Source organism: Stylophora pistillata, chromosome 5 (assembly GCF_964205215.1).
Source record: "Stylophora pistillata chromosome 5, jaStyPist1.2, whole genome shotgun sequence".
Lineage (NCBI taxonomy): Eukaryota > Metazoa > Cnidaria > Anthozoa > Scleractinia > Pocilloporidae > Stylophora > Stylophora pistillata.
This window is the reverse complement of record NC_142523.1, coordinates 40039824-40065896: the sequence shown is the minus strand read 5'-3', so window position 1 is coordinate 40065896 and position 26073 is coordinate 40039824. Positions and strand designations below refer to the sequence as shown.

At 39.6% G+C, this 26073-nt stretch overlaps 3 protein-coding genes across 5 annotated transcripts in view; all 3 read right to left on the bottom strand.

Moving 5' to 3' along the window:
• Nucleotides 1-1486, bottom strand: part of LOC111335755 (neuropeptide FF receptor 1) — a 5376-nt gene extending 3890 nt beyond the window's left edge. The window contains exon 1 of the mRNA XM_022941751.2: nucleotides 953-1486. The gene's annotated coding sequence lies outside the window, so the exon portion shown is untranslated. The remainder of the gene's footprint in view (nucleotides 1-952) is intronic.
• Nucleotides 1487-6341: 4855 nt separating this feature from the next.
• LOC111335743 (QRFP-like peptide receptor) lies at nucleotides 6342-8265 on the bottom strand. The gene has a single exon (XM_022941732.2). It carries the CDS (start codon nucleotides 8134-8136, stop codon nucleotides 6481-6483), a length of 1656 nt encoding a protein of 551 aa, XP_022797467.2. The 5' UTR covers nucleotides 8137-8265; the 3' UTR covers nucleotides 6342-6480.
• Nucleotides 8266-14057: 5792 nt separating this feature from the next.
• LOC111335757 (TBC1 domain family member 22B) lies at nucleotides 14058-24679 on the bottom strand. 3 transcript variants are annotated; one of them, XM_088760706.1, is made up of 13 exons: nucleotides 24436-24679; nucleotides 22322-22393; nucleotides 20644-20921; nucleotides 19374-19556; nucleotides 18451-18521; nucleotides 17996-18124; nucleotides 17331-17396; nucleotides 17087-17201; nucleotides 16608-16714; nucleotides 16315-16390; nucleotides 15452-15579; nucleotides 14818-14913; nucleotides 14058-14343 (listed from the first exon to the last, which is right to left on the bottom strand). In XM_088760706.1, exons 1-13 carry the CDS (start codon nucleotides 24591-24593, stop codon nucleotides 14209-14211), a joined length of 1614 nt encoding a protein of 537 aa, XP_088616832.1. In that variant the 5' UTR covers nucleotides 24594-24679; the 3' UTR covers nucleotides 14058-14208. The 3 variants fall into 3 exon arrangements, with proteins under 3 accessions (XP_088616832.1, XP_022797487.1, XP_022797488.1); XM_022941752.2 differs by lacking the exon at nucleotides 24436-24679 and adding an exon at nucleotides 22466-22765; XM_022941753.2 differs by lacking the exon at nucleotides 22322-22393.
• Between the last annotated feature and the right edge of the window lie 1394 nt (nucleotides 24680-26073).

Here is a 26073-nt window from a genome sequence, read left to right as displayed (position 1 = left end):
AACCCCTTAATTCCCAGAAGTGATTACCTTGTTACTTCTCCCTATAATATCCATACATGATCCAGCAAACAGCTAATGAGAATACTCAAACTTATCAGCTAGAAGCTGTTATCTTGATCTAACACCAAATTCTTCAAACTTATCTCACAAGGAAATGTGTAGCAGCTAGAGGGGAGTATTAACAATCAGCGATTGTTGAGTCTCGAAGATGAACAATGTTGTCCAAGTTAGTTACCACATTGATTAATCAAAGAATAAGTCTTGCAAATTGAAATTACCACAGCTTCAGTCCTTCTGATGTTAAATGATAACGTTAAATGCAAATTACTCCTAAAAGGGGGGGAACTACAACTGAATCACTATAGGTGGTACGATAAGGCAGAAACAGGCCTCTAACGAGGATAACAAAGCCAGTATAGAAAACTAACACAGATTGTCTGATCATAATGATCAACTTAGAAAATTCATTTTAAAATATTTCGATAAAAAAAAAAAACGATTTGGATGCTTGTGGGTAGAGAGACTGCATGTGTGCTTAATCGTTCTCATGCATTAGAATGGCTGAAGTTGTTGTAATTTCCGTTTGCAATACTCAACACGCTTTGATGAATCCATGTAATAACTACCTTATGCACGTTAAAAGGAAATACGGGTCAAGGAAAATATTACACGTACCCTTTAAGAGCTTTTTATCATTTCAAATAGTTCTCTTGTTGGACCTAATCAATCATGATGACAAATCGGCACAAAATGCCAAGGTGACAGGCCTAGGCAAGCATGAAAAGAAACAACAACAGTAGGGTCCTTGCAGTTTAGCCTCCGGTCAAAAAAACAACATCAGCCTCGAAATTCAAGACAGCCTTGTGTTCACTAGCATTTCAGAATAGAACACAATGCTGTTTGGACAGGAATAGGGTTTTAACTTAGATGTTAAGAGTTTAAAATGACTCACCAGAGGCTTGTCCGACTAATCATGGTTCAGTTATCTATCGTCTAAAATGGATCCTAAACGTTTTCCACTTCCAATCCGGGCGATCCTATGCAAGTCCTTGCGGTCCTCATTCCTTTATTTGCTTGATCTCACTTCTTTGGAGTTCGGGAAGCGACAATATTTTATGAGCCACGTCTAATGTGTCGAAGGCGAATACATGTTCTTTAGAAACTGTGGATGCTTTGTTGACCACTAAGATCCACACTCTTGTGAGAACTTTTTGTCTAGAAGGAACACGATTGCCTTCCTAAGTGATGCTGAACATAGAAGAGCTATTTTCAGCGAATAAAATATTCATTAGTCCAATAGAAGCTATTGCCAAAGTGCGTGAATTTGGACGTGTGGAAAATAAAGGAAAACCTTTTTGCTTTTGATTGTCTCAAAATCCAAGCGTGAAGGACCACAAAGACTGACCAATAATTTTCCTGTGTAGTTCCTCGTACAGGAAATGACTTGAACTACGCCATAGGGCTTTACCCAGTTTTTCTGGAGAAAGATCCTTTGTTAGAAAAAAAAAAAGCTTTGAGGTTGGAGGTTATGCGAATGATGCCAGTTTATCTGCTAACTACACACCCAGCTGCTTTCCGACCACACCAGCAGCAATCAATGTCTTTTTGTTGTTGACTGTTGCTCTGTTTGGGGTGTACCGTTGTTTTGAACAAGTGGTAGCCTTCCTTACATATCCGGGCTGTAGATACATATACAAAGAAGACTGATTTGTTGAAATTGTGACTGTAGCCAGTCCAGTCTCCGCGCGGCTACTTTTCGCGCCTTTTTAGTCACGTGACCAGTGTGTTTTTAACTACCGTGATCGTAAGTTTGACGCAAGTTTCGGTAGATTCACGCTCGTTTAGCGTACTTTCTTTGTCTTGCTACCGCGATCCTTAAGGCTGGACAAGGTGACAGTGTTTTATGTCTTAAGTTCGATAAGTGTTTGTTTTGAGGTTTATTTCCGATTTATTTCATGTGTTTTTGTGTAGCGTCGCTCGACAGATGTTCGCATCGAGTCTTAAGTGTAATTTTTGGAATTGTTTTAGTTTTACGACTTCAGTTGAGGTCAGTAAAGAACTACCAGCCTTAACTACATTGGTTCGTTTAATCTATGTATTTACAGAAATGTACATCTGATGAGCAGTGTAAACGTTACTTGTAACTCATCGTGTTCAAACTGTCCGTTACAAGTCTAAAAAAGTAGTACTAAGCTGCCTCGCCACTTTGAGATTTCCATGACTGATGACAAGCCCCTAATTTAGCAGAGGAGATGGCTTTACCGCTAGCGAGGAGAGTATCACCTCTGCCTGTATTTGAGCTCTTTTTTAACTGACCCTGGAAAGGTTGTTAAGCATGCTCTCTGGTATCGTTGCAGGATCGAAAACCGCGTTTTGTTCGAAGTTACATGATGAAGTCGCAAAGGAATTTTCTACTCTTGAAGATTGTGGCAGATATTTATTATGCATAGCCTTTCATGATTAGATGATTATGCCTTCTGAGAGGACAGATAGTGGATTATTAATAAACTTCTAAATTAGTCAGCAGTGACAGACAACGGGTATGTACAGTTTGGTGGGTGTCGGGTGAGAGGTTGAATTAGTGCCTGTTCCTTCCAAGCCGTCTTTGAACCGACGGGGTCCTACACCAAAATAGTCAGGGCTTTATGGTAAAATATGGAAATTTCAAAGTTATTTCTGCGAATAGCTGTTGTGTGTAAATCAAGCTCCATAGAGTTAGTTCAAGAGTAGAACATTTCCCTCATTCAAGGAAAGAACTATAAAACACAGAAGATTTGTCTTTATTCTATTCACAGTCCATGAGCACGGAAACGACAATATGCTTGAAAGCTTTCTGAGACTTTTCCTGAAAACACACCAATTTATATAATTTGACATTTATTTTTAAACTATAGACATCCTATACAGCGACAGGAGACACTTTTTCGGCTTTTTTTCGCTCAAATAAGACTTCTTAGGCCGGTGTGAAAAATGAAACCGAAGTAAGTTAAGGCGATTGCAACAAAAAGTAGAAAGGGTGTCTTCCCCAAAAAGCTATACACAACACCACGAGCTCCCGTAGAACGATAACCCCAAACTCCTTAGTTCCGATTCCAAACAGTGTCGTGTCGAATTCTCTTTAAGTTTAACCTAAAATCAAAATATCTTAATTGACTTTACCACTAAAAGTTGACTGACATTTAAATTGTAAGCGACAACTTCTTACACTTTACTAAATTTCACACCACATCATTAATTTTTCACAAAACTGGCTAAAGCATGAAAGCAAAAATGTTTTTTGCTGAAGAATATATCGTACAAATAATGTTAAATCATCTGAAGTTTTGACCTGACATAACACTATATTTATAGTTATTTCGAATTTCAAAAGCTGGGTTTTTCTGGTGTCCAAAAAGAGGTATTTCAGTGAACGTCCAGACTTCTTTCCGCAAATGCCGGTAGCAGTGATGACGAGAAAAGGAAAGATCCCAGACGATAAAACTGCCATTTTTGTCAACGTTTCATATCCTGGGCGCAGACCCTTGCGAATCTCTTAAGAGTATTAACTTTGTCAGTCCTTCCTTCCTTCGAAGCAGTGACGGAATATGTATTTTCTTATGATAGTTGTGATATCAGGTGTTCAGTTTGGGGGAGTGATGTAGTGTGGCAGCACAAGAATCTTCAGTGGGCATAACGAAGAGGAAAGAAATGAAGCCTTTTTTCTGAGAGGTAATTTAATTTCGTGATTGATCCTGATATCATCCGTACTTGTATTGGGAAACAATAATAAAAATCCCTTACATCATAAGCCTGATAAGCTTGCAACAAAATGCGCAAAGCTTAGTTAGACAAAAATTCCAACAAAACGTCGTCCTCTGAGCATATTGTGCTTTAAGAACAACTCACCGTAAGTACTTTACTCTGTCGATTAAATAACACTGTAAGATCAAAGAATACGGTGAAATTAACGCAATAGAAGCTTAACAAATTTCCAGCTGATCTTCATTGTCGTTTCCGTTAGCAATCCAGGTAGGGATTCCGGAAAGTATGGCGGTTCTAATAATTCTTGTTTATCAAGATAAACATACTGAAATTAAAATCGAAGAAAGATGACAATTTCTATTTTAAACAACTCCAGCTGCGTTTTAATTTAATTTCTTAATAACCAAAAAGGTTTGCCGGTCTTCTAGAGTTACAGAAAATACCTTCAGGATTTCTCTACTCTTAAGTTTCTGTCTGTAGCAGTAGTTTGGCCGTAGTCTGTTGTGAGAGTAAAAACAAAACCACCTTGGCCAAAAGAACATGAGTTGATATTCTCTTGCCCTGGCGTATTTATTTGGATTTGCCATTCACTTTGTTCATTTTGACCCCAATAACTATGAGATGTTCCTGATACTAATTGGATAATGTTATACCTCTGTCTCAAAACTAATTCAAGGTGAGGAGATTTGTTTTCGTCGGAATGGTTTTACTACACCCAATTCATTCCCCCAGGCTGAAGCGGTGTCCAAAGAACGTACATTTATTTTCAGTTCTTTCAGCCAGAAGTGAACTACCAAGATATGTTTCCTGTATGACGAAAACATCCACGAACTAAACTGTGCGTGCTTGCGCATAGTACTTGAAGTTACCACTTATGTCAATTTCCTTAGGAAATAAAAAACTGGCTCTAAGAAGTTCCAAAATCCCAAACCTTTCCTGATAATAAAAGTAAGATTTCTTTAAACAGATCAAAGTATTTCATTCTTTCAGGCCTAAACCTTACCCCCCTCCCCCCCCATGAATAAACTGTTTCTAAATTGCGTGATATTTCTAAAATTCAGAAAATCTTGAATTGCGGTACTAGAAAGTTTTCTTTAGGGATAATACTAAGTCAACAGAAGCTAACTAAATGTTATCACTACTCACTTTATTTGCTTTGTTCTTAATTCGCTTATGTTTAATACAAGCGCACTTTTTCTGTGTGGTTTTACTGCCTTCGAGATGGAAACAAAGTTCTTTGCCCTCATATGGAAGTCAACTGTTGTCGCAAAGGCGAAAGTTCTGGTTCAGGTGCAGAGTTAATTAAAAACATTATACGTATAACCATCTTTGTTTCATTATAAGACTCTTTCAAAGCAGCAGGCATGTTTATCTTTCAGCATGTCATTGACCTTTAGTATCTCGTTTCGAAATGAAATGAAATTCTTCGGCGGCGAACGAGTTCAGCAAGTGTCTTTAATTCAAGCTGAACGCACCGGCCTCAGAGCGAGAAAGTACTGAAGCAATTAAATTTTAACTTTTCTTAATTGCTTTTTCTTAGTGCGCTATTAACATGAAATCAAGAACGCGCATTTTAATCTTCAGTTAATCTTGAGTTTACTCTTACTTTCCCGCCTCTGAGTAGAAAAAATTAATTAACTTCGAAAGCATACTGTGCAACCACAATGGAAAATCAGTGCATGTGAAATTTTTTCATTTTAAAAGCTTATATCACGTGCCTTACATAAGAAAAGCACATCCGATAAACATTGACCTCAATTGTTAAGATGTTTGTTTAACTTCAGGCGTTCATTGTTATCACTTTTTGAAATCGCGTTCAGCTTTTAATATACTGTGCACTCGACCACAGCGTTCAAAAGGCGAAACTGGCTAAATTGCATGTTTCAAAAGGTAAATCTTTCAATAGTTATAACAAATCTGCATTACGTTCCCTTCTTATTCTGTAAGTAGGGGCGTCAGCTCGAAATTCTCTCTTACTTTAAAATAAACGAGTTCCTAGTCGTAATGGTCCTAAAAGTCCTAAAACTAAGTCCTGCGTAAATAATTACTGTTTTGTAAAAGGCTCTATTCAAATACTGTTTGTTAAGTAGATCGCTGAAACCTTCAGCAAAGCTCATTTGAAATTTATAAGTTCCTTTGCTAAATCTCGAAACAGATAAAAAGGAAGAGCTTCTTAAGATCCCCCCTGCTTGTAACCAAGCATGTATAGAGTGTGTGTTTCAAAACAAAAATTTATTAAAGTTTAGGACGAACTACGAGAGAATCGAAACACTTGAAAAATACCAGGCCCAAATCAACCGAATGAATGACGCAATTTAAAAAGATTTACAAAGAACTTGTCGCCAGCTATTCAAAAGCGGCGACTTTTCTGCTAATGATATATGATTTGAAAGAAGCAAACCCAAATAAAACATTCCATTCTTGAAATTGTGTCGAGAATTAGCACTTTAAGCTGAGTTTTATGATGTTTTGTCAAACGGACAAATGTCTGGAACGATAAATATCGACCAAAAACATTTCATTTCAACATTGAATCATTTTGAAATCATTTGTAAATCGTTTTGAACAGGAAATGTACCAAACACATTTTGGGCCGGCTCTTGTCACTCAACCGAATTTGTTCGATAATTTATCCTCTTAATAAAAATTCCCTTCGTAATGCTCTCTACGCTGCGGAGACGTTGTCTTGTAAATGGCTTTTAAAAGATCTTAACATCTCCCGCAATGCTCTTGGTTTCTCTAAAGAATAGTCTCTTTTTCCGCGCACAACTGGGCGCCTAAAATGTTCTTCTCCTTCGTAGGGAATGGAATCTCCCGTTGCGCCCCGTAACGAGTGTTTTTGTCTCCTCTCGAGACTTCAAATTCTTGGCAAAGTTTTTTCAAAAGAGCTTCCGTTTCTCTTAGCCATTTCATGGTATCATTTTCTGAGTTTTGTTGTGAAAGATGGCCGTTTAATGAGTTATCATACAGCGAGTTACGGATTTCCGCCTTAGCAGCGACGCTTCCATTGGGAATTTTATCACCTCTCGGTTTCGTCTTGTGCGAATTATTGTTCTCTTCAGTTTCACTTTCCGTCATGAATTTCTTTGTTGGTATTTTAGAGACAGACCGTTGACCTTGGTTTGTCTTCAAGGCTCCTTGATTTGCCACACAATTTCCGTTACGAATTAAAGCTTCCCTCTGCAGAGAGACATGCACTGCATTTGAGTGAGTGATTTTCTCTTTGAAGCCCGAAGAACCACCTGTTGAATACACAGGCGCTAACTTTGTAGACAGCATTGTCTCGGTCCTTCTAATTTCTGCTTCCCTAACCTGTCTTCTCTGACTCGCCTTGCTGCATTGACACTTTAACACTGACAAAACGCCACGGCGAAAATTACCGTTACACACTCCATAGACGACAGGGTTCAACACAGAGTTCGCGTATGTAAAAGCGCCACATACGAAGACTATGAGGTCTTCATACTGCTGGAAGCCAGAGGCGTTGCTTGCATATTGAAGACTTAGCCAGAGCAATTGATGCGGCATCATGAAAATCAAGAAGATAAGAACAACAAACAGGAACATTTTTGCCGCTTTCTCGTTCTGTCGTTTTCTCCGCTGAAGAGTGTACGTCGCCTTGTCCAGCGCGCCATGGAGAAGAGTCTGTCCAGAGCTAGTTGTCGAGCTACGCGATCTGTTTGTTTTCCCAGAACTAAGCTCTGCAGCTTTTCCAGTGTTTTTGCAAAGTTTGAGGCCGATTCGCGTGTAAACGACCGACATAATAACCAATGGCAGACCATATTGGAGCGCAAACAGCAGTACTGTGTACGCTTTATCCAGCGAATAACCATCGGGCCAATCTTCACCACATGTTGAGGATCCCAAGCCAGCTGTGTATTTCAAAACGAGTACGTAAGGTACAACAGCGACCACAGAGGCAAAATGTATCGCTGCGATAATCTTAAAGCATTTACCCTTCGTTATGCGGTAACGTAGGTTAAGCGGGCAGATTATCGAAATGTAGCGGTCGATTGATATTGCTACTAGAGTTAACGCAGCTGCGTTGGTTGAAAATGTTGCCAATGGATAAATAATCCTGCATGGAACTGCTCCGTACGGCCAGTAGCCAAGTTCCAGCTCCGGCAAGTCAAATGCTATACTTGAAATAGTAGTGATCAGGTCGCAGGCCGCTAAGTTCGCTATGAACATCATCGGGACTGTTTTCATTTTCCGAAGCAAAACAACGGTTAATATTACCAGCGTGTTGCCAGTTACGCTAAAGAGAAAGATGGGACAGAACACCGCGTACCTTGCGATGCGGAGATCCATAGCGGCGGGTGTTTGCGGGGTCGTGTTAAGCAAATATTCAGCGCGCGTCCAAGACCCGTTGGCAGTTACGGTCGAGTACAGCATCTTGCCAGGACAGAAACGACCACAGTGTTACAGATCCGCAATCAAGCACAACGCTACACCAGGGCTGTGTTTCTGTTTATCTTAGACGTAACAGCCCCGTTTAAAAGGCGTGACATCAATTGTCATCGGGACTAAATTACAGCTGCGTGTCCGGCAGAAAGGTGGCAGGGAAAGAGCCTTGCCTAAATAAACTGCCTTTTCGCGGTTCACCGTGTCGATCAAACGTTAAAATAGGACGCACAGTGAGTAGGACCCCCTTAAACCACACAGGAAACATTTGATAGATGCTCTGGTGGTGGATCCGCTCTGGCGCACTGATAGCAATCTCGTTGCGACCACTCACCCGGCAAGAAAAAATTTTTTACATTCTAATCAACAAAGTAAACATGATTAAATAAACTATAGACAGCGATTAAAATATCGAAAGTTTACCTTAGAGAAAGGAATAAGAAAAAAGAAGGTCACGCTGCCAAAAAGACAACGAGGTATGTATACATTCGCGCGAATAATTTGCCATCGGTTGATGAAACCGTTAAGAGGATTTTAAAGAGTGCCGAGTGATAGACGTCTCGTGGGGTTTTTAAAGAGATCATTTTTGAGATAACGCAGCCCCGGCTATATTCTTTGAAATTCGTCTCTGAATTGATCTCTTTTAAAATGACGAGGTTTCAAAGTCTTAGATGGCCTCGAAAAATTCACGTTGACCCCTTGTTAGCCAAGTATGGTGAGTATGTAACATTTAGCGACTTCACATCAGCACACAATTGCTTGACATTGATAACAGATAAACCATTTAAGAGATTATTTCGAGGAAATTTTAGACTAGAAGAAGGAATGAGTTCATTTCTCTGTCATTGCAGCTGTTTCCATGCATGTCTTGGCAAGTTTTTTAAAAAAAAACGTTTTCCTTGTATAACCCACGTCAGTTGAATTCTTGTGGATGATTACATCAAAGGGATTGGTTCACCTCGGCAAGGCAGCTGGGTAAGTTGAGATAAGGATGACGTGACAACGTAAACGTCACGGAGTAAGGGTCACGTTTAATTTCCTTCATTGTTCTGGAATGTAAGAGGAATCAAACTAATTTTACGAAATATGGACAATATTTAGATAACACGATTCGAATAACGAATGAGCAAAACTTGGATTTGTATAAGAGGGCTATTTGAAATTCATAAACACAAGGTGGAGTTGTGAAACAAATATTTTCATACCCTAAGCTAATGGATGTCCTATTGGATCAGAAAACAACAACAACAACAACAAAAAAAGGCAGACAAACAAGCAAAGAAAAAAGTAATAAACTTCAACAAGACCACATCTTATGAACTGGTGGACTGGCCTTTTTTTGTCTAGAGTGCTGCAGTCCTTGTAAAATTATTTAACCCATTCCATTCGCATATCGTCATTAGGATTTTTTAAAGAGACCTTTTCTTTTTCGTCGTGATATTTAGCTACCCAGTTCAGAGCAATGGGAATTGTGCCCAGTCTGGTAAAATCCATTTTCCCTTGTTTTGGAGTCCAGTCCTCCTTAAAGTAGTAGTTCAGACAAGTCTAGTCCAGTCCAATCCAATCATGGTGACCAAACAAGTTCACATACACATACACATTCGACTAGAATCGCTTCCGCTCGGCTAAAATTAGTCCTATATCTGTCCAACTCTTTGGGTCAGTCACACTCTCAAACAGGGACGAAGAGGAGTATTTCTAGTGAAAAATCACACGGAAAATTAGTTGTTGACACAAATTTGGAATTTGAAGTACATCCTGGAAAACATTCCAGCTTATCATTTACAATCCGCTATAATCTCCCACGTCTTTTATCGCCCTGATAAAGAGGTTTTTTCTTTTCGTCTCGTCACGAGCGTGATAAAGAGAAAACTTCTGCATCCTCATGAGGAATTATTGAACCCCGCGCTCCAATGCTGTACCACTAAACTAAAGAAACTTATATGGTGGGCTGGGCTTTGTTAGAAGGCAACTTGGTTTTAACAACTGAGTTGATAATGTAATCGGCCACCGTAGAGATTCCTTAAGCTACTTTTCAAGCATCAACCCTTAGTATTTCGCTCTTTGAGTTCAGTGTCAATTTAAAATAATTTGGTTTTAACAAATGAGTTGATAATGTAACTTGGCCACCGTAGAAAGTTTATTAAGCTCTTTTTCGAGCTTTAGCCCTTCGTCATTCGCTCAAACGTCTGCTTTAGAAATTCATTACGGTCAGGGTCAATTTACAGTTCCACCTCAGTTGACAAAGCATCGTAGTTGGTCAATAACCACGCCTTCACTGATCTATGGTAAGCTAGACTTCTTGCTAGAAGGTTCACATGTGACACACGCGTGCATACTGCAACGATCAGCGATGTCGAAAGCGTCGTGGAAGTGATTTTGAGGTCAGAAGATGCTTCTTCGTCTTTTCACGTGCATGAGGAAAAGAAACATTCTTCGTCCTCATATAGAATCGAACCTAAGGCCATCGAACGTCACATGCATCTTCCAGTTAGGTTTATTTCTTTTATTCTGGAGTCTTTACTGTTACTAACAGCTTTCAACGATCAGAAAAGAAAGAAAGGAAGACTAGAAAATTTGTGAAGTTCGCTGAAGCACCTCTGCTTAATATAAACCACCCACTGCTTGGATCATAAAGTGTTAGCCCTGTAATCTTTAAATGAGGGATTTGTGTAGGCGGCGAAGGCGTTAACTGGCTGTTATCCCATGATAAGGGTTTTGGCACACATTTCTAACACGGATGTTAATGGTAAATAGGTTCCATTAATGTTGGCAAAAGATCACATTTTTACAAAAATCCATGTCTAGTCTAGTCATGTTAGCGAGAACGGTACAGATAAGGCGAGATTTCGAATCCAACATGAATCAACATGGATTTCCGTGCAGCGCGTGAAACGTGCCTCTTTGCATCTCGATTATAAGGGGCTGCTTTTCCTTTCTGTTGCCTATTTTGTGACACTCATATCAGTCTTTTTCGCAATGATTGGTACCACACCGTAAAGTTTCAAAAAGCAGCTTTACCATGAGTCACGTATCTAGAAATAGTAACCCTAAATTACCCGTGATCCACGTTGTTACACACTCCGTGAAGAAAAAGCGACGCCCACGATGTAAAATAACCGAGTGATAGCTGACCGCCGAGGGAACATATCACCAAATTGCGTCAATAACAGCTGATGAAAATCAACCAATCATAACTGAGCGCCATTCTCCAAAAGTTGACGCGTGCAAGGTTGACGTCATCGCCTAAAGAAGACCAAGGACTGTCGCGATCCATGTCGGAGTTGACCACAAACGATAAGATAACAGTTCATGGTGACACAAACGATAAGATAACAGTTCATGGTGACACAAACGATAAGATAACAGTTCATGGTTTACATTATACATGTGTCTCAAATCTTCTCGTATTCATCGTTCTTGACGGGGTTGTGTCGCACCAGAGATCTCCACATTGTGTGGTCCCGCACTGCAGACCCGCGTTTTGTTAGTTCAATCCCGCGTTTTGTTAGTTCAATCCCTGTGTCCTTAGTGAAAGCTGCGGATGGGTCGCATGCCGATTCAAACCCTTAGTACTCTTCTTTAATGCACCTCGTTTAAACGACAAATGAATCCAAACCTGTGTGTATTCACGAATATGTATGGAACAGCATAATTAAATAAATAATGAAAATAACTAATTACTGATAACTCTGTAGTTTGCATAATAGCCCTCAGACATAGCTAATAAACATAGAGTTTGTTCGTCCCAACTGGGCGGAGGTAAACCAGTTGGCTCTGTATAAAGTTCAGTTAAGGAGTTGAACTCGGGGCAACCGAGAACAAATCCAGGGTAACATTAATTACTGATTACTCTGTAGTTTACATAACTGCCCTGGAACATTGTAAATAAACAGTCTAATAATCCCAATCATTCTTTCAAGTAAATGAGTCATGAGAGGAGTTAAATCAAGTGAGTTGCAGGATGGAGAACTTGAGCCCATGACCACAAGTCCAGCGCCCTAAACATTTGGACACATGCCCCCACAAGGGAATCCTCAGTAGCAAAACTCGGGAGTCGGAACGGTGGAAATGCAAAAGCGCGGAAATGATGTTCAAGGAAAATGCGTCAACGCGTCGCAAGTTGTAAGTTTGACGATCAGCCATTTTTGATTTTTGTAAGGGTGTTCTCGATACCAGAACAGTTGAATGTGCACGAAAAAATTTTTAAATAAAATAACTCATTTCGGGCTCAAAACATGACAAAACCAAGATGGCCGCTACAGGAAAAAAAGAGTACCAAAACCTGCGGTCCTCAGCGGCAATACCACAAAAGGGCGGGAAAACGAGTGGTATTTGAATAGTAGCCCAGCTACCATGTACTGCTTAATAATGGAGCATACCAGTTAGTTAAAAAAATGGTCCTTTCGCGAGTATGCCCTTGTCAATAACTACAGGCAGGACACCACTTCATGACCACTGTTTTCCAATGTGTATCATCTTTTATTGTTGCCGAACATCGTCAAAATTCTCTCTTGTCAAGCTTAAAATTTCCAATCTAAGGCAGTTTTATGGTTAAAACCATTTAAATAAAAATATTCAACTTGTTCTTAGCCATATGGGATATCAGCTTGCCTAAAATGAACTGTGAGAAAACTTCACAAAGGACACCACTAACCACTGAAGTAACCGGGCCTGACCGGCCGATTAAAACCATAATCGATCAAAACCGTAATCGATCAAAATCGATTTTGGTCGAGGCCAATGAAAGAATTTATCGTCGAAATCGATGATAGAACATTTCCAGATTTTACTTCGAATTTAAAAACGACATTAGATTGCAGCGCTTGGATACGAACTTTATCTTTGAGTATTGATAACGGGTGAGGGGCCCGAGGATATCAATCGAAGGTAGACGATTCGTATGATGCACGATCCTCGCAGTAGACGATTGCCGACGGGAAACGATTGCAATCGAAGATAACCTATGGCAATCGGTGGCATTTGATGGCAACCGAAGACAAACGATGGCGATCAAAGATTGCCCAAGACAATCCAAAGAGAACAGAAGACAATCGATAATGTCTGACAACGATCGAAGATAACCGGTGAGACTCGGTAGTAGCCGAAGACAACCGAAGGAAAACGATGGCGATCGACCTGATCGAGGAAATTGAACCTCCGCCTGTCAGTCGACTGGCCCTTACACTTATATAAACTATCGTCCATCAATTCATATCGATTTCACGAGTGATGCTCGATCAACGATTTATATCGATCGGTCAGGCTGGCGCGAATATCGCAAACAATGCGCATATTCAGACTGTACAAAAATATAATTATAGCCTCATGGCTGCAGCTGTAGGTGTGCGTAGAAATTCAAATTTAGGAAATTCACTGCATTGAAAACAGAAGTTTCTGTTATGCCATGGGCTGACATCATACCTACAAGCAATGCTAAAAAAAAAGAGGAATATATATCATTCTTTCATCTCCATGCTAGTTGGCCCCATTTTCTAGTTCAAAAGAATAAGTTTTTCACATTCTACAAAGGCGATCTGGACAAAGAGAGCTAAATCACGGAAATGTGAAAGAATACTAAAGGTGATGCAAGGCCGGTTTGATAGTCATTAGGTCTGTACATGAAGATCTATGGACGGTACGAAAATAATTAAAGAAAACCATCGATCGATTAATCGATCGCAGATCTGGTTCCTCGAAGCTTTTCAAGGAACAAGGAACTTTTCAAGGAACTTCATTGATAAAAAAAATTCGTCGAATTCATTCATTTAGATATGGGAATAAGTATCTAGAAATCTAGATAAGAAATCTAGATAAGAAATCTAGAGTAAGTCACTTCTACATCCAGTTAAACATTACACTGTCCCAATGTCAATCTCACAAATAAACCAGATAGCGTCTAGCGGTTTAAGAATCCATTAGTGTTAAATCTCGGAGACCGCTGGAAGGTTCTTACATGAGTCCAGAACTAGCTTATCCGCCATTCTGGAACGGTGCTCTGGGTTCTAACTAAGTATATACCCTGTATTTACACGGCCAAAATATTGCATTGATTCATTCATCTCACGAGAGGTGCTGTAAATGTTTTGGGGCGTCTGCAAACATGTACTCTAATCTGTAAGCTTCTGCCAAGAGGAGGCTTATTTGCTGATCGTCCCAATTCGTTGTTGGTAGATTCTGTAGTAAAAGCATCAAACCCTGTTGAATGAAAGGAAACACAGCGAGTTTTGAAGATTGATACCTAATGAGAAAAGACTTCGCAGAATTGTGGCGAAACTTTTAGATCTACGGAGAGCGAAAGACGTATCAAACACATATGGGTGTCCCTTGAAAATGGAAGCATCGAAATAAAAGATACGAATCAGAGACAGCAGGTACATTTTATACTAAAATTTGATGAAAGTTTATGGGGCAGGGGGGAGTAAAGAGGAAGCGACTCCAAACAATTTATGCATAGGTAATCGCATGGGGCTGCGAAGGGTGGGGGGGGGGTCGGGCGTGGCGAGCTCCCCTCTCTCTGCTCGACATTCCCAATTCTTAACCCCCTTCCTACTACTCCTTCGAATTTTTTTTTGCACTGAGCACCATGACTACTTGAATAAGCAAGTGCTTCACTTTCAAAATGGAAGTCAGAGTCACGTTTATCAAGGGAAAAACAAGTTATCCACAAACCTGAAAGTCTGTTTCATCCACAATTTCTTTTGAAAATTGTTTCAAGAACGCTGCGCAGACGTACAGATGAAATGAAGCGAATCCATTTTCTACAGCCTGATGGGAAGAAGGACAGAAAACTGCATCAATCTTTTCAGAAGTCTTGACGTTTTCAAACAATAACAAATACATCAAAAAGCAGTTTTCAAAGTTACCACTGTTTGGTCGCCATGGCGAGTAGTTAAACAGAAACGAACGAGTTAATTTGCCGCTTAATTTGCCCCTACCTGAATCACTTAACGATTGTGGTCTAAAGTTTAAGTGAGATAAACATTTGTATACAAAACTATTCAGCAATTTTCGATTCAGTGTCGAAAGCAATCCGGGATTGACTTTACTTTGTTCTGTGATTGGTCCAGAAACTCGCGCCACTCTTTCAACCAATCAGATGCAAAACTCACACCAATCACGACTTGGTCGCCCGTGTTTTCCCGCGTTTTTCCGCGCTTTTTAGGCGGTTCACCATTTTTATTGTGAGTTCTCATTGGCCCTTAAAACATTTTACTCTCTTCTGATTGGTCGTTGTAATGACTCGGCTTCGGCTTAACGACTGCGTAAGAAACATTGGGGGAAAATTTTCCTTGTAAATACTTACCAGGTAAGTATCCCAAAGTCGTATTGTACATCTTAAAGGCATTTCACGCATTAGAAGATTATTCATCCAACGAAAGGCAAACTGTAAATATTCAACATTATTTCTCTCCAGGTGATGATTCAGAGGTTCTGTTATGTAAATAAAAATAGAAGAACATCTTTCCTAAGTGAAGCTATTTCAAGTAAATGGTCACCGTTGTATTTTCTTGACATTTCGCGGGTATTCAAAATGGTTGAGAATTTTTTTAGGCGAGCATGGGAAAAAGAAAACGAAAAAGTCCCTAAAGAAGATTCGAACTTCTCTCCACCAAGTAGTTTAACCCTCAAACTCCCATGAGTGATCAAGACGGAATTTCTTCTTACAATATCTATACAAAATCAATTAGACAAGTGATGAGAATAAAGAAAAATATCAATTAGGGGATTAATAGATGATACAATACCAAGTTCTCCTAGCTAATATGATAAGGATTGTATGGCAGAAAGTAAGGAAAATAACTAACAACATTTTGGGAGTGAAAAGGTAAATGCATTCCGGCGAAATATCAGGGAAACTTGAACTAATACTGACGGTAAACTGTGATGAACTAGCATTCCATCCATGGGAAGTAGCAAGGCATTGTGGGCCGCTTAGCTCCGGTGCAGACTTAACTTTCTCCTATTCCGTAGTTCTGTAGCTCACTGGTAGAATGGGCCGTGAATTCGAGAAACAACTCAGCTATTCTGCCAGGTGTCGAACTCGAAGCTATCGGCCCAGGGTCCACCGCGTCTCCGCAGAACTTCGGAATTTATACTAGCTTCATATTTCACAATAATCTGGTACAACGACCACCCTTTCGACAAGAGAAAAGTCGTTTTTCTTACCATCGATTCTTTGGATGAGTTCTTTAAGCGCGTTGACTTTCATTTGTATTCCAGGCTGTGCAAATGTGTAATTATCCTGCGAAAAGCGAATCATTCTGTTGTTAAATTGGCACCCTCCATGAGACGACAAAGTTACAGAAGACAAACAACAACGGATCGTTACACGAAACCCAATACCTCGCAAACACGCGAAGAAAACAAGAAAAGAAAAGAAAATGAATTGCGAGAAAAGTTGAAATAAATACGATTTACGTGTAAAAGGCTTTTTTTAGATGTACTAACAGTAGATTCACCTGTATTCCATCGAGCAGTTTGCTCATACACCAAAAGCTATCAGCTTCTATGGTGTCCAAGGTCTCCTGTGAAAGTCCGCTCACATCGTGGTTCTCTAGGTCACCATCTTCAAGAAAAATCAAGCAAAAGAAGAGTATACAGACGAGGTCGCTTACAGGGGCGTCGGTACGACTATTCAAAGAGCTGGGGAAGGGCGTCTTGGTTGAGAGAGAGCCACTGTTTATTTTTTTCATTTTTGTCAACGTTATCCTTAAAATTTTGCGCGGGAAATTTGCGCGCGGCAGGCGTGACGTCTAGCCGCCGTTCGGAAGGATGAGCCCGCGTTCCTCCCCCCGTAGCTTCTCAAGGTCTCTGGAGAGTTGAAGATTAGACTCGAGTAAACTGCACAAATCAAAACTTACAATAAGTGGACTCGACCAACTTTTTTAAGTTAACTCAAATATTTGACTGATTGAGTCGCTAGTGACGATCAACTCACCCACATACGCTGATAAAAACACCACAAAGAAAGGCGTCACAAGGTCATTGATTCCCTGTACATAACCACTCGCTGGGTGACGGATGGCCCAAATGTACAAGATCCTCTCGAATATCTATGAGAAAGGAAAACTTCCAGCATCAGACCCTTGGTCGTGCGGTACAACTCGATGTTTTCGGCAAGTAGGCACTTATTTTCAAATTTCCAAGCACTACTGTTATACCGCAATAGGGGTTTTACTGACCTCTTGCACCAAGGGTTGTTGAAAAAGAGGAATCAGAGGATTTGTTCGTGGAATATCAATGTGTATCTGTTGACAATATAAGATATTAGTAAATCGACTTCTTGTTCCTGATTTTCAATTAAAATCACTAACAGAAAAAAAAAAAAAAAAGAAAAAAAAAAAAAGGAAGTTGGTTTCCTTGAAACACTAAACTGAGTGTACACCTAGGTGACAAACTGCGATGAAGAAAACCTCTTTGCGTAAACTGCTCCCATACAAGTTGCTGAAACAAATTTCATGCCGTCAATAATCGAACAAAATCGAAGGAAGTTTAAATGGTATGACTTTTTCGGGAAAAAAATAGTGGCGCAAAAGTAGTGGATCTTTGGGATAACTATCTGCCAGTTATAAATACTTAGCTGGCGTCTGCAAGAACAAGCATCAGAGCATGGAAAACCAGAGATTCAAGAAAATTAAATTTATCAAAGTCCTCTTAGAGGTAAAAAAACATCCGTAGCCCCCTCCAAGCGTTCCAAGGAGCGAAACTACAAACGGCGACAATAGCGTACGTACGAGTGAAAAATTGAGGAGGTTTGGGACGGGTTCATTACGCAACCCAACCCTCCCTCGATTTTCACTCCTCTGTTATTGGAACGCCTAGAAAAGGCAAAACTAGCCGTCACTACCTGTCTAAATGTGTCATGATATGTATCCTCGTATCTTGTTGGGTAATACTGCTTGACAAAATTGTGGTACTCTTCTCGCTTGCGGTCCAACGTTGCTTGTCTTCTGTCAATATTTGCTGGTAAATATCCCTAATAACACAAAACAATAGTCGACCCAGAGGTGATAAATATACTACTTCTCCCTAAAATATCCTTAAGTCATCCAGCTAAAAAGGTAACGAAAATACTCAAACTTATCAGGTAAAAGTTTTCTTGATCTAACACCGAATTCTTGTAACCAATTTACAAGGAAATATGTAGCAGCTAGAGGGGAGAATTGAGAGTCAGATCTTGAGAGTTGAAAATGTTACCGGTAACTACATACAAAATGTAAATAAACCTAACTATATATAAAACAAGTAGACGAATCTCATTGATGAGAGCTGGTCACAAACACATCAAATAAACAGACTTACACAGAGCAACTGCCATGTTGTTGGGCGGACTGTGACTGGGATTCCTGACCAACTCAATTTCCTTATTGCATCTGCAGATAAGGCGGAAGGTAATGTAACCATTTAAACCCTAAAATCAGTGTATGCATATTCTTAATACTGTTTTCTACATATTTACTAAGATGCTGACAAGGACAATCTGTTGAATAATCAAGTCAGAGCTTCTTTAGTTGGTGATTATCTCCTTTATTCTTCTGACTTTAGTCTGTGATTCAGGAGTGCAAATGTAAGGAGAAATTAGATGCAAGTCACTCTTAGGAGTTAAGAGTTTAACCGCATGAAGTGACGAGAGGATGCTGCACCCCCCCCACTCCAGCTACCCCCTCCCCAAAGGATTTACCCTTCGGTACAACTTCACCACAAATTTAGCATTTTGTCTAGTTTTTCTTTGTAAGCTGGTAGTTTGACAGTACCCTTCCACTTCTAGAGAGAGGCACAGTGACTAGGGATAAAGGGTCTTAGCTGTGAATAAATCACGGTGACCCTACCAGCACATGGACCCACACCTTTCAATCTGAAGTCCTGTGTGCTTAGACCTTTTTAAGTATACAGTTACTGCAAACTCTCTGTCTTTTTATAGAGCATCATCGAGCTGTTCTTCCAAACTTGAGTCCTCAAACAGTCAAATGATTTAATCAAAGGAATGTTTGCCCAGTTAGCTGGATACAAACTTACATAACACATTCATGAGTGCATTTGAAACAATTAATTTTAAAGTGCATGAATTGGGCTCTGAGTAAGTACTGAAAGAAGTAAACCACACTTAAAGCAAAACCTCACAGAAAGTAAAATAATCCTGAAAAAAGGTAATTCAAGTTTCTTCAAGCTGTTGTTGATCACTGCTGTAGTCTGGGGGGAGAAGCTTGTAACAGAAGCACGCTTACCTAGATCAGTGTTAGGACCTGCCAACAGCTTTCCAAATTTTTCAAGCTTGTGAACTTCTTGATCTTGGAATTCCAGTTTGACAGCTCTAATGGGGGAGGGGGGCTTGGGAGACTGAAGACTGACAGGGGGAGGGGGAGGGGAATGGGCCGAAGACTTGGAAGATGACTGATTCTTGTGCCGTGCTGGAGAAAAATAAAAGAAAGTTAACATCTTCTAGAACTAAAGGATTGCAAATAATTTTTTCTAATAAAAATTGGCAATGGTTGCATTATTACATAATCAAACATCAAAGTCTGTTGCAATGTTTATTGTTATGCAACTACCAGTCTCAGATTTCTTTGCAACACCAATATGCCACAAAAAAATAAAAAACAACCACACAATAGTTAAACCTCCAATCCTTCAATAACCACATTTATTACACGACTTGGGCAGTCAGAGGGCCAATAAGTAAAATCAACCAATCAAAATGCTCTATTGCCGGTCAATATTCTCTCAGTATTGGAGCGGGCGCTGTCCTGAATGGTCCTGAATGATACTGCACTTGTGTCCCTTTGAACTCCAGTCATATGATAAATCTCTTATTAACCAAGCTTGCTCGGGACCGTACTGGAAGAATATCGGCCCCCGGTCTTTTTTGTACGGACCTCGCTGCGCTCGGTCTGTACTGTCGAGACCTCAAGCCGATATTCTCCCAGTATGGCCCTTGCACTTGGTTAATAAGATATATGTATCAGTACCATTTAAAAGATGTAATCATCAAATCATTATTATCTACAGGGGCTAATTGCCAGTAAAACTTTGAATGTATACATTCTTGAAAGAGGCTGTTATTTATCAATTTTACAAGTAATAAACCCATTGACTCTTAGGATCTGAATGTTAACTCTCCCCTCTGGCTGCTACATACTTCCCTGTATATTAGGAACAAGAATTTGGTGTTATAGTACCAACTGTACATCAAGAAAACAACTTGTACCTGATAAGTTTGAGTATTCTCATTACCTGTTAGCTGGATAAAGTATGGATATTATAGGGAGAAGTTACAAGTTAATCACTTCTAGGGCTCGACACTAACTTTTCAACTTACTAGCTAAGTGACTAGTGACATCTTAGATGTTACGACAATTCCAGTTTGTTTACTAGCCAAACTGGCAAGTGAAAATAAAAAAACCACTAGCCCAAAACTGAATTTCTACTAGTCTATGGCTAGTGGGCTACCGTTAGTGTTGAGCCCTGACTTCTGGTAATTTAAGAGTTGATACTTACTTAGTAAGCTCAGTGGTGAAGGTCGCGACGTCTTGTGTTCATCTTTCTTGGCCAACTGTTCTGGAAGTTTCTTAGTTTCTTTGGAAGTCACATTAGTTGGAATACTTGCTCTGACCTCACCTCCACTGATTGTGCGCACTCGAGAATCAGGTTTGGAGTGCTTCTTCTCTTCTGGGTCCACACGGATCACATCGTCATCATCCTCACCCCACGCATCATTTGTCTTGCTGTTAAACTCCTGGAAACTTAATGGTTTAGGTTTGGCTTTGCCATGAATGCTGAAAATAACACAAGTCAAATTATTTAAAGTGTTAACACACACATTGTACATAAACTTTCCAGACACCTGGTGGCCTAATTACTGATTCTTTAGGTATCCTGGGCCATATATATAAAGGACCTGAGTTCCTACACCATTGCGATCAGTTCTTGTGCATGACAATAAATTAATCTTCTGAGTTTCTTTCTCCCTTTTGGTGTATTGGTGAGTACTAAAATATTGCAAGGAAAACTCAACAAAACATTGGGGAGGTAGTAGCTTGCATTCCACCAGCATGACGAGAAGAGAAAAAACCATAATTTACACAACACTGCTTGATTCATCAATAAAAGTTGGGAGACAGAAAGAAGAAACAATACTTATATCTTCATTGTTAAAAATATTGTGTTAAAAAAAAAAAAGCTTGATGTTGCAAAGTGCTTAGCATCATAATACTGAGTATTATACCAAAGATATTTGGCCAACCCTTTGAGAGTTTTGCGAAGTTGCCTGAAAAACTTGTCAGAATTTTGGCAATTCCAGGGTTAAGTGGAGATTTTGCAATTGTTCATCCATCATGGAAATTACTACACTTTTGATGAATAAGGGATTTAGCCTGATTATTATCATTAAATGAACAAACTTTCTGCCAAATAAGTATTTGATAGGCGTAGTTCAGCTATTGTTTTCTAGCATATTCATATTATTGTAATTTAATCAAATCAATAAGTATTGAAGTACCTAGATCAATATAGCTTAAGTTTCATCTCTTTAATAACATTTATTTCTGAAAATCATACACAGCATGACACTTATGTAAGTCCCACTAAGCTTTCCTTTTGAAACAAATCCTCTTTTCAATGATCTCAAATAATGATAATCATAAAAATAACTAAAAGAATTCCTGAACAATCTCGCAATAGATCAAATTCTAAAATCTGTACCAAGGAGTGTTTTAATTGAAATGTGTTATTTTCTGTTCCGTAATGAAATCAATTCGATATGTTATTGTACCAAAAAGATCCAGTTGAATTTCGACAAAGGAATTCTAAATATAGTCTATTAGACATTTTCCGAAATTAGTGCAGTGGTAAGCAAATTATATTCAAAAATAAAAATGAACCACTATGGAACGAAGATCGCCTATTAGACTCCTTAATTGACTCGGTCGCTCTAAAAAAAATAACCGAACTCTTGGCAAGAAAAAGAAAGACAACACCGTGATCATTTCGAGAAACTATCCGTCACAACTTTTCAACAAGATTTTTAATGTAAACACAGTTGTTCAACTTTACCAAGGATCTAACAATGTACCAAAAGTCTGATATTTGACGAGTCTGCAGAGTGTTAGAAAGAAGTATACACACGCAATCTCCATCACAGTCGCCATCACAGACTCATGATTTTTATTAAACGTACCTGGAAGTCTGGTTGGCACTCGGCAAAACGCTCGAAGACAACAAGTCTTGAGTTCCATGTGCGGGTTTTATACTGTTTAGAAAGGACATTAAATCAATAAAAGGGCTTCAAACATGGTACTTAATCGACGGAAAACAACATTACCTTCCAGGTAATTTACTCGTGTTTCTTTTCCAAAAGGATTTTTTCGGACTACCCGTTTCGAAAGTCACAAGAGTTGGATCTTCTGAAGCAGAATGCTCCATCGTATTGAACTGAGTTCCGAGCGCTATTACACGCTCTTTGGCCGCTTCGCTCATATTTGGGATAAAATTCGACTATCCGCCCATCATAAATCGGCGAAAGAAGGATCAGATCTTCTAAAAAGTGAGGAAGGTTGAGAAAAAACAAACAGTTTCCTGGTAATTTCTTCGTCAATCACAAAGTCACAATATGGTCGACCGAACTACAGAGCCACCCTCATGGCTATATCCGCTGGCAACTGGTATTTGTGTCGCAGGCCCTCTAAGAGGCTTTTCTCTCTAACAACTTCACTTCCGGTCAGAATGGAAAGAGCAACTAAGAAATCTTTGCCATAATAACTGTAAGATTATTACCACCGGATATTTTTGTCTCCACAATTCCAAACAAAGAAGATCATGGACTTACACATGATGTAACCAAAAAAATAAGCAAAGCGATGGAAATAGTTATTTCAAAGAAGATGAAATTTTCTGATCAAACTGTAAACACATAAAACGAATCACGCCTTTCTGAAACATGGAAGTAATTTTCTACTTCAGAACATACATACATACATATGTTAATCGACCACTCCCCATGGGGGCTTTTCAGGGCCAATTCCCACCAAGCGGGGAGGACATCCATCACACATTAATCTCGTGCGTGAGAAATTAACGTCTCCTACCCCTGACCCTGAAGGAGACGGGACCTCCATTTATTCGTCCCATCCGAGAAGAGTATCTAACCATTTCTTGATATAGAAAGGTAGCATATTCTTCTCACTTGTTTTAAGACCTTGAGTGTTGGTCCGGAAGAAGAAGAAGCTCTCCGACTGCATACTCAGCGTTACTAGCTCGTTCTCCTTCCTTGAAAAAGACAGCTCCATTTCTAGCTATGTCAGACTTCTGCAAAGTCAGTCCCTTCCGTTAAAGTATTTTCCAAAATACAGGGGAAAGGGTTCAATTAACCCCACTGGCATCCCAGTATCCCTGTATCAACTCTTCCTTCATTTTGATCATAGTCCATTCCGGCGGAATTGCAAACCATTCTGTCAGAGAACAAGTAACTGAAAGGATTGGCTTGAAATGTAAACCATTTCTCCAGCTTATTTCCCACTGGTTTATCTATTCGAAACTCTAAGCCGGATAATAGCTCTCATGTACTGTTATAAAACATCACTTGCAAACGAAAGCCAAGTAAATAATGCATTTTTCCGATACTTCTATCCGTAAAACCATGTTCATAATTATTCTCAGATATTTTCACAAAGTGACAAATTTTGAATCAAACCAGGTACGATCGGTCACAATGCCGGCACCTTACAGAGTTCAACTCATCGCGAAAATCACGCGTTACTCAACAAACACCATAGTAGAGTTCGCGATGCCGCAAAATATTGTTTTAAAAATCTAAAAGCCCTTTTCAGCATTTACTATTCTTTCACGGTTAGACACAAAACTCTTCTACAGTAGCTCGGCGATAACATGTCGTGTCACGGCGCATCATAAACATGCGTTCTCGTAACTTCGACAGTGAGTAATTATGTTCTAACTATACCATAGCATGTTAAATAAACTGCAAATTTTTTTCATGTTTTGCTTAGTACACTATCGAATCACCATTCTTCTGACAAACTTTGTTGAATAATTTAAACGTATCACTTTAAAAATTAACACAGCACCTCTTTACGAGTCAACAGCACACTTTGATTTTCATATATAAAAATTCGGAGACAAAGCTTCAATACAGCAAGAGTAAGGAGTCGTTCTAAGTTTATATCCAGCGAAGATTTGTATGTTTATCAGCATTTGTAAGTCATATCACACAGAGAGAACACGAGGAGACCTACCGTATTTCACATGCGAATAATTAATCTGTGAGCGTCTACTTACCGAAATCCCGATAACAAAGACACGTCTTCGTCGACACTAGCGAAGTCCCCGCTAATGGCGGACATCGGGCATAAGAATTTGGCAATCATGAGAGAGCGGCTGTTGCCTTCCGTTGGGTAACCCGTGAAGGCAGCAGTTCCCGGCAAATCCCCGTTCATTTATGAGAATGTCGAGTCCCGAAAAAAGAGACTTTCCTATCAGAAATATATATGAATGATTTATACTCACTGTAAATAGGTAACGTATATAAATGGTAAGTTGCGTTACAAGTTCCTTCCCTCAATCGAAAATCTTCGTTTACCAGTCACGCGACATAAACTCTCATCGTGCCACAGAATCCGCCACACTATGAAATCGTGACAGTGACAAGCACAGCCAGGAGGGTTTTGTTTTTTTTTGTAAGTTATACAGATTTTTAATGAGATGGCGTTCTCTTATACGTGCTTGCTTCCCGTAAACGTGGATTGGCAATGGGGTTCCTGACGATTTAACTCTCAATCTTTGAATGTTGTCCTTCAGTAACATTTTGGGTAAATCAATAAAAACACTAATGTGCATATGTGGCCTTGAATTACAGTAAAATATTGTAGAAGTCCGAGCTTTCGCCGCTCAAGGGCATCATTAGGGACGGTAACATAAAATATTCCGCGAGGGCCGAATAAAAGGGAGAAAAGTGTCACAATACTAATGAGCTAGTGTCACTGTGAGGGGAAACAACACTAGCTCATTAGTATTGTGACACTTTTCTCCCTTTTATTCGGCCCTCGCGGAATATTTCATGTTATCCGTCCCTGATGATGCCTTTGAGCGGCGAAAGCTCGGACTTCTACAATATTTTACAGCAATTCAAGGCCGCATTAGTGTTTTTATCGATTTAACTCTCGTTCTTTTGTTTGTCTCGTTTTTGTGTCGAAAGGACTAAACTTTCCGATCCCGACGAGAATTTACGATTCGATGTCCATCAGTTGTCCTCTAAGACAGAAGCCTAAGTTATTTCCTTACACTCGAGCGAATTATCAAAGGCACCAAGGATAAGCCAACATGACAACGCCACACAAGACCACGAAATCGTTAAGATTTATCTGCCAAAATTGTCACGACCACACTCCCTCCCACCCCCTCACAACTTCCCTCTCTCCCACCCCCATACCACCTGTTGAACCACCAGAGAAATAAAACAGGAGACCAATATTTATATTTACCTGATTGTTTAATCTATTCTGGGGAAGATTTCTTACCATTAATGGCTAGTAAACCAGAATGAGTAAATGTGAGAGTGCATTATATACAGGAGGTAAAAATCTGTTTAGTTGCCATGGCGTTCGAAACGCGCGAATCGATTGCACTCTGCGTTTTCAGAGGGTTTCCTTGAACTTCTAAAATTAAAAAAAAAACAACTTTATACTACGTTTAAGATTCTGAGATGAACAATACTTAACTTGTTGTACACAGCTTACCTATTTTGAAATATCGTTTCCCTCTAGACCTTTAGTGAAACGTCTATTTCCTTTGCTGGGCAAAATATGCTGAGTTGATCTTTGAAAGGCATCAAAGTAGTGCATCGACGAAGACAGCAGCAGTGAAAATCTCAAAACTTTGTAATTTCCTTTTTCACGCTTAAATTAATTTCAAGTTCGT